At 29.0% G+C, this 9,778-nt stretch overlaps 1 protein-coding gene across 1 annotated transcript in view; it reads right to left on the bottom strand.

Moving 5' to 3' along the window:
- LOC106462354 (phosphomethylethanolamine N-methyltransferase-like) overlaps nucleotides 1–9,778 on the bottom strand; it is a 17,096-nt gene that overhangs the window by 5,453 nt on the left and 1,865 nt on the right. The window contains exons 2-4 of the mRNA XM_013922271.2: nucleotides 8,731–8,853; nucleotides 8,211–8,342; nucleotides 1,759–1,875 (exon numbers count right to left, since the gene is read on the bottom strand). Of these exons, the coding sequence (XP_013777725.1) occupies nucleotides 1,759–1,875; nucleotides 8,211–8,342; nucleotides 8,731–8,853 (372 nt within the window). The remainder of the gene's footprint in view (nucleotides 1–1,758; nucleotides 1,876–8,210; nucleotides 8,343–8,730; nucleotides 8,854–9,778) is intronic.

Genomic DNA, 9,778 nt, shown 5'->3' with positions numbered 1-9,778 from the left:
ATAACAATGTATAATAAATTACATGTGTAATCTGCAAGTGTACATGCTTGTGATTGCTTATAGCTATGGTGAGTTTAAGTGCCAGTGAACTCCTATTTCTTGCTTGCAAAATGATTAATACTTTCAAGAAGTTATAATAAAATTAGCACAAAATTCAATCTTAGAGTGCCTATTTTTCATAATTTTCCTGAGGGGGGCATGTCCCCAGACCTTCCTAGCACTGGCATGTTTTGTACACTATTCTGAGTTGCCTGACCAATCCAAAATTGTTTCCTCCACCCCAGCTGAAAGTAGTGTACACTGTTTACATGTATCTCACACATTATTACAAGAGAAGTGCAAACACTGGAACATGTACACACTGGTTCATGGTGTTTCTGTCACTGCATTTCCAAGCCTGAACTTTTGCACTTGGTTCACTTGCAAGTACAACCTAAAATATGGCTTAATAGACTTAAATAACACCTAAGTGGTCACGTGGGTCATCAGTCACATGTGTGCCTCTTTGGAAACAATTATGACAGCCCATGCTTTGCTTGTAATAATTTCTGATAGTCTAGTGTAAGGTGGATCACAGTTCAAGTAAACTGAGCAATCATTTTTCATTCTGCGAGAATGTCACATTGATAATGCTCGTGGAATGAAGCAAAGGATAAACTAGGACCAATATTCTTTGTTGCAGATTAAAAAGACTGACAAGATATTTTTTCTGTGATGAATGCATACTTGAGAGGTTGATCTAGAGTATAGATGTAGGTAAAGACTGTCAAAGTTTAGATCTGTCTTAAAATCAAGTCACATGGCTTAAGCTCAAAACAAACAGCCTCTCATTCACTTGCATTATGCAAATATTACTATAATGCTCTGTAAATTGACCTTTAATCAAACTTACGAAAAACATTTGGTTTTTATTTCAGAAATTTTCAGTTGCAATTTTTATTACATGTCACACTTTCTTCCTTACCAAAGTTTAGTGAGAATATAGTGATAACACTGTATATCTACATATCATGAGTAGCAGTGATTACAAAACTGAGCTGTCTACTTTTGATCTGCATGCTTCCCACTGTTAATCCCATGATGACATGTCATCTAGGTATATAATACAGCTTTATTTTTATTTTTTATGGAGAGAACCTTGCAGTCAATAAGCATGAGTGATGTATTTAACATGCAAAATTAACTATACTCCCAAAGTTTTCGAGAGAGCATATGCTAAAAAAAAGTACGAACAAAAGGTTAGAGAACATTCAAATAAAGTACCCAAATGAAACTGAAAACCAGTTTGACTTAGTTGAAGTCTTCAGAAAAATATGAGGGCTCACCTGAACAATTGAAAAGAAGAGATTAATTCCATGAAACAAAATTCAGTTTGTGGTAACGAAAATTGTTGAAAGGTATTTACTAAGACCTAAGAAATGTCATCACGGTACAATAATATACTGTAAAATACCAATAGAAATTATAACCTATTAAAATTTAGTTTATATGAAATACACCCAACAATAGGAAGTACTACCTAATTTTGGGCAAAAATCCAGAAAACTATTAAAGTTATCATATATGTAAGTTATCATATTTGATAAATTTTTGTTTTATTTTTATGAAATACTGATCACTATCCGAGTGTCTTCAAGCAACATTTCTGTTGAAACTTCCAATAACGATAACTTTTTCCACCTCAAATTGAAAGTCACCTTCTTTCTTACAGCTTTAAACAGAACCTAATTATTAAACATATATTTATTCATCACTTACGTTTAAAAATTCTGCTTTTCCGTCTTGCAACTTTTTTAATTCCTTCTGAAGAGAAGCCCTGAAGTCCTGAGTTTTATCCTCTGCTTTCACTTTCACAAATCCCACTCTTTGAAGTAACTAAAACATAAAAATTGTTATAAAAGATGAATTTGTAAGCAAGGATTAACACAACATGATGTTAGAACTTTACTCAGAGAACAACATTTGCAAGTATGATTTTCAATTGGAAAATAACAACCATAACTCTCTTGGTACAAGGTTGGTTGAATTTACCAACCTCATAACCACTTTGTACTAATTATAATTTCCATACTATAAATTTTAATAAAGTAAGTGTATCTGAATAAAATTTGACAGAATTTTAGTATATGTTACAAGTCTTTCATAGACAAAAAATAATATTTTTTAATGAAGTATTTTTGCTAATGATTTGTTCATTAATATATACAGTCTTTTTTTTACTATTCCGAGTGCAAAGTGATTTCCACGTTAAGATTAAAATACTTTTCTTCATCTCAAAAAATCTCAAATTTCATTTGCATAATCTCTACAACCTCCTAAATAAATTTCAAACATTTTGTTTTCAGTAAAATTTTATATTTTATCTGTTATTTTCTCTACCCTAACTCTATACAAGGTTGGTCAATTTAACAACCTCATAACCACAACAACAAAAAAAAGAAAGAAATCTAAATTACCCTTTTTCTCTTTCTAGAATGACTTCAACTTGTAACATGAAACTACATCTGCTTATCCTAAATAGCTTAAAACTCGTAAGAGTATACATCTATTTATACTTAAATTTTATTGTTTTATTGCCCTTTGAACTGTGTCTAACTACTTTTTGCATCATAAGTCGTATATCAATTGGTGAATGTGCAGCACATATTATGCTATAAAATTAAATTACACACAAGCTGTTTGCAAATGGACCTCATGAACATTTTTTAGCATATGATTATTATTATTATTTATGTTACCCAATCTAACTTTAACTATAAAGTTTCTTATTTTTATATTTTAGTTACTTTTATAATAATAAATAAAGAATACAAATGAAAAACAAGAAATAAAGTACTTACCTGGGCCTTCTTTTTTTTGCTGTTCACTGTTGATGACACTTAAGCCTACCTTTTTATACTAATTCAGGTTAAGTAGTTAGCACACAGGATCACCTACAAAAGTTGTAATATAGTCAACTATTCGAAAGCGCTCGAGTTTTGGGTCTTGTTTTGAAAATATTACAATTTTATACTAATGGTAGTAATGCACTAAATTTTTTATCTAATTAAATAATGCACCAAAGAACACAGAAGAAGAACATGCAAAAAGCAGACAATGTCCCATAACTACCACAATTTTTCTGGTTTTCTATGTAACAAGAGCCATTAAAAATTCAGCTAAGCTAATCAATGTAATTCCTGTGGGAATAAAGCTTGTACTGAAAGTGAAATTGACAATTCACTGTACAATAAACAATGTATTATATGATGACATTTGATAGGTGAAAATCTAAGCTTTCTATTGATTATAGATAATAAAGTATTCAACATCAGGGAGAACTATTGGCAATTTTTGAAAGAGAGGATGTGACAAGTGGGCATGGCAAGAAGGGTTTGAAAGCTATGAAAATTATGCTTTGCCTTGCAATGACAATATTATAATGACTAATTTCCATTAAATTTCATACTTCAAGGAGGGGCAGTAAATAAATTAGAGAAGAGGGGATGCCTAGAGAGAAACTGTCACAATTCTCACACTAAGGGAAATTTAGAATTTTTTAAAATATTGCTTTATAAAATTAAGAACTTAACACTTATATACTATCAAAATATAAATTATTAGCTTCTGTTTTATGCTATACTTATTGGTATAGTATGAAAAAGTAGTTTAATTAAATTTTGAATGTCGCTACCTAAAAACCTCATGACATGCAGAAAAAAAAAGCCTGTGGAGAGAGGGTTACTTTTACTGTTTATTTTTTGTTGCTTTCATAAACATTATTTGGTTATATTACTTAATATACTGAATGTTATTACTTTTTAAATTTATTTTTCATTATCATACTTTTATTATAAAGGTTTTGTTGCATTGTTAGCTTAACTCCTTTAGCACGGGCTCAGTCCATGGGACTGATCTTGTAACCATTTTGTGCTTATCATAGTTTTCATGCTATAACTTTTGGCAGATTATCAGTAAATATTACAATGTTTCATACACATATTAATTTCTTTTATTAAGTCTTAAGGTTTGTAAAGCAATGTTTTTCTCGTGCCTCTTTTTTCTTTTCACATGTTACCTATCCACCATGCAAAGAAATTTTCATTTTAAGATTAAAAAGTAATTTTATGCATCAGAAAATTTTCAAGTTTCACATGCAAAATCTTTATGACGTACAGATAATTATCAAACATTTCTTACAAAAAAAACTTTATATTTTATCTATTATTATCAGTAATTAATCTCTGTAGGAGTTTGGTAGATTTGACCAATCTCACAATCATCATAAAAAATTAGGAAATAAATATAAATTATGCCTCCCTCATTCTAGAGTTAACACAAATTATAACACAAAAACATAAATGTTTAGATTAAATAGCATAAATCTCATAACATTATACATTTATATGTATTTATTATTTTTATCATATTGACCGTTACAATGACAAGGCTCATGTGCACTCATGTTACCGTATCCAATAACATAAAACTGACCTTTGGTCTGTATATTATTATACATTATATATGTAAATAGATTATTGCTACTTTGAAATAAGTTGTTGGACATATTTTTCCTAAAACGTAGAACAGTAAATAAAGAAGTAAAGCAAACAATTATCTCTTCTACTTACAACCTTTGTACTCAATTGCTGCTTGACATAGGTTGCTAATCCTATAAAAATTTTGCACGTGGAGGATATGAAAATAATGTTTTTAAGGTTTTATATATACACTTGAATAACTAAACAATCATAAGTTACTACATCAATACCATAAAAGTCCACTACAGTTTATGAAGCTTAGTAACTAAGATGTATTTTAGTCTAAAAAAATATGAAATTTCAAGCAGACTAAATATTTCGCCTTGAAATATTGATTCAAAAGAAATAAATGGCTGTTAAAATGGCTGAGAAAGCCACTAGGGGGACATTCTGAGCTTCCAATTGGTTATTCATGTCATATGTAGAAGTGTATATAAGGGAGCATTTCCAAAAATGGAAAGAGGTAGGTGGAGTGCCAGTGTTTGATTTATCACATGAGCAAAATCTTAGGAAATACAAAAGATAAGATGTTCGTATTTTATATTCTAGCTTGTCAATATTGGTAATTTGAGTTTCTTGATCTTACAAAAACCTAACTTGAACAAGTGCTGCATTCAACATACCACGTGACACACAAAAATTGATGTTTATCTGTGTTTTTTTAATATTTACTATTAAATTACGAAATTAAGTAATGTATCATATTAAAATTTGAATTATAATCTACAGTTTGATACTAAACTTATTGACATGGCCTTTCACCCCACCCATCTCGAAAGGGTTAATACATGTATTTAGGACTAACTAACCTTAATCTTATAAACTGGCCAAACCTCAATGGAGAATTAAAAATTATACTGAAAATATTGTTAATAGCAACTGGTGCAAAAATGCATTTTAATCTTTACAAATAGACATGTAAGAACAGTATATTTAATTAGCTATAATGATTGCCAGGTTGATTTCTGGTGTCACTCCAAGCGCATAGCTTGCTCCAATTGTAAGTCAGTATCAATTATTAATGAAAACTGATCAATCCCGTGGTTCAATCTGACAAAAATGTTTGTCCGTAAGAAAAACGTGGATGCTAGCTAATTTCTCCACTGGCAATAAATATATTTAAAAATTTTCTTTCATCGTCTCACTACAGACTCAGTCAATTCAACCTAAATCTTGACCCCCAAATTGGCCTTTAGAGTTCCATATAATAACTTTTATTGCGTTTTGTGTATCTTCATGAAATTTTGCAAGCTTTCAATATGCATTACAAGTCTTTTACAGACAAAATATTAAAATTTTTAATGAAGTGTTTTTACTAAAAATTTCTCTGTGAATATATGAAGTCAAAGTTTTGACTGTTCCAAGTGCAGAGTAATTTTCATGTTAAGATTTAAAATAACTTTCTTCATCTGAAAATTGTCAAAATAAATTTCCACAATCTCTAAAACCGACTAAATAAGTTTAAAACGTTTTTCAGTAAAGCTTTATATTTCATAACTTATATTCTGTACCCTAACTTTATACAAGGTTGGTCACTTGGTCTAAACTTGTAACCACCATAAAAAAAATACAAAATAAATCTAAGTTACCCATTTTCTTTCTAGAATAACTTCAATTTGTAACAGGAAACTAGGCTTGTTTATCCTAATTAGCTTAAAGCTAGTAACAGTATACATCTGTTTCTACTTAAATTATATTGTTCTATTGAACAATTTCTGATTAATAATCCCACAATACAAAATTGAAAATCATTCGTTAAACATGTAGCTCACATTACCCTATCAAATTATGTAATGCATGAGTGTACCTCATGAAAAAATATTTATTTCCTTATTTCAACTCATCTAACCTAATGAGTTTCAAATTTTTCAATTCTAGTTACTCTTATAATAATAAATAAAGAATACACATGAAAAACAAGAAATATAATATTACCTGGGTCTTATTTTTTTCTTGCTGTCAACTGTTGATGAAACATAACTCTACTTTTTTATACGAATGGTACTAGACATAAAAAGCAGACAACATCCTATAACTATTATAATTTATCTGGCTTTCTAAACTCATCAATGTGTTTCCTATGGGAATAAAGTTTGAACGGGAAACAAAATAGACAATTCGCTGTACAGAAAAAATGTAATGCAATATTTCATTTCCTGGGTTAAAACTTTGGCTTTCCATTGGTTATAAATAATATAGTATAAAATGTCAGAGAGAACTACTGGCAATCTGTGAAAGAGAAGATGTGGAATGTGGGCATGACAAGAAGGGTCTGGTTTTTTTAGTTTATGGCTGTAACCAAATAAGATTAACAGCTATAAACTTATTTTTTGCTTGAGTAATAACAATATCATAATGAGTTATTCAATTAAATTCTGTACTTCTTGGGGGGGATAGTAAATAAATTAGACAAGAGGAGATGCATAGAGATCAAATGTTACAATTCTCTTACTATTGTGAATTTTTTAATATTTCCCTATAAAATTAAGAACTTAAAACTTATATAATATTAAGATTTGATTTATTAACTATGATTTTAAGCCAAGTTTATTTATATACATGACAATACAGTAGTCTAATTAAAGATTAAATGAAAATCTCTAAAAAGTCATGACATGTGCACTTTGACCTACCCATAGTGAGAGGATTAACATGCTTCTTGCTAAATCAGTTATTTACGAACAAGTCATTAAGAAATCATAATTAACTAATTATTTGAAGAAAGAACTAAACAAATTTAATACATAAATAAATCAGATGTAAAGCTATTATTTTAGTTTGTCTGTTTAACATTTTATGATAATTACTATTTCTTCTATTAGTGTATCTATGCAGTATTAATTCAAATACGTATCAGCATATGCTTGCAATCAGTATTTATAGATGACTACAAAAATACTGATATTGTTTTATGTAAAATAGTTGATATATATACCTTCAAATTTAGTTTTTTAAATTTCATAATTAAAAAGTATTACCTTGAATTTACAAAATTATTTATGCAAGTGTTAAATGATATAAGCATACAGATAAGCCACTTTTATTAACATAATTAACATAAGGTAGTATAATATATATTCACTGTGTAAATTAATAAAACATTTCATTCTTAACAGAATGTGCATAGGGTTGATTCTTTGTATTGGAGAAGAAATGTTGACTATAAATCTGAATTTACTACATGTAACAAGCTTTTAGTAAAAAGTCTGTTGTACACAAAAAATCAGATGTGTTGCAAAAGTATTTGTACTCAGGAAATGTCTCGGACTTGACAATGTCAATCTAAATCAGATTCTGACAAGTTGGAGTGCATGTAAAGATTAAAAATACTTATGTCCATCATACAGTTTGCATAACCTCTAGAACCTCTGAAGTACACACTTACAATTTTTTCCACTAATTCTTTATATTGTATCTGATACTTACTCTCCTCTACCACAAACTGTTGCTAAATCAAATTTGTAGAGCAAAATGAATATTTGATAGCCCCAACATCAAATATATATATATATATATATAATATCATGTTGAATGGTACTCTTAAAAGATTATTGCATGCATACTTTGACTCCCACCACTGAACATAGGGTTATGTCAGTGAAATAAAAAGAACAGTATGAATGGTACCTTAGTTTTAAACTGACTCACTCATTCATTTGAAGCTTTTAATAACGATTAAAAATTGGGTACCTTCTCATATCCACTCACTGTCAACAAATGGTACTTTCTTGATGTCACATATGTTTTGAACTCTTTAGATGGCTCATCATTCCCTCTACAGTAATCAGTAAATAGGATCCTTCCTCCTGGTTTCAGCCATTTCTAAGTCAATGCCAAAATAATTAAACGTGGGTTATTTGTTAGAAAAAAATTAACCATTTCTAAAGATCTGTAAAAATGGGTTTTTACAAAAAATTATTTTTTATAGATTTACAAATTATATGTTGCTTTGATCATCAATGGAAAGACTACGACAATCACTCAATGAAGGTGACATCATCAATGGAAAGACTATGACAATCACTCAGTGTAAGGACTCCAGGTCACTCTTGACATTAATAACAATGTAAGTAATTACGTAAATACTTGCAATATTTTCATGAATATGACCTGCATGTTACATGTAACATTATATGCAAGTAAAATATCTATTTTTTTATTAGTTAGTACCAAATATAGGATCTACTGTTCACTAGAAGAATATACTTACAAAAAATTGTCTGAAAAGAGCTTCTTTCTTCTCAAGGTGAATGAAGGTGTCTCTGCTATATACTGCATCAAAACTTTCTGCTTCAAACTCTGCTACTGTGACATCACAAATCTCGAAATGAATCTACCAACAGCAATTTATTTACAAAATTATTAATTCAAATAATAAATGAAAATGTTTTTTTTTTCTTTTCATTAGTTATTTATGAATCTTACATTTGTCTTCTTCATATACAAGTACTTTATGTGTAAGAACATTTATACCCAGAACTTATGTTCCACATAAAACATTATTTCACACACATCTTGAAGAATCACAAAATGAATTGAACTGCTACTGACATTATACATTAAAACATCACTTTTCTTACCAGAAGAAGACATCAAACAGTGGATAATCTTTAGTAACAGGATAAAATTTTTAACCAACATTTTAAATAAAAACAACTAATGTAATCAACTATAACTTTTATGATGGCTGGTTTATAACTATTTCAAGTCTTACTACAACATAACTTTTACAAAACAAATATACACATGATAAAGGCACTTAAGTTCTACCAATGATCATGTCAAAGTTGCTAAAACATGCAAAGAACATGTATATTTTAACTCTTTCAGCACGGGCTCAGTGGGACCAACCTCATAACCATGTTGTGCTTGTTATAGTTTTCATGCTATAACTTTTAAATTAGTTAGCGAATGTTAACAAAATTTGATACATTATCAGTAAATATTACAATGCTTTCATACACAAAATATATAAAATTTTTGTATTAAGTCTTAAGGTTTGTAAAGCAATGTTTTTCTCATGTTTTTTTTTTCTTTTTCCATATTGCCTATCTAACATGCAAATTTTAAAATTTTAAAATTTTCATTTTAAAGTTAAAAGTACTTTTATGCATTGGAAAATTTTGAAATTTCACATGTGAAATCTTTATAATGTCCAGATAGTTATCAAACATTTCTTAAGAAAAACTTTATATTTTATCTGTTATTTTTAGTAATTAATTTCTGTACAGGTTTAGTAGATTTGACCGATCTAATAA

This window comes from Limulus polyphemus, unplaced genomic scaffold, assembly GCF_000517525.1.
Source record: "Limulus polyphemus unplaced genomic scaffold, Limulus_polyphemus-2.1.2 Scaffold1149, whole genome shotgun sequence".
Classification (NCBI taxonomy): Eukaryota; Metazoa; Arthropoda; class Merostomata; order Xiphosura; family Limulidae; genus Limulus; species Limulus polyphemus.
This window is presented reverse-complemented; position numbering and strand designations above follow the sequence as displayed.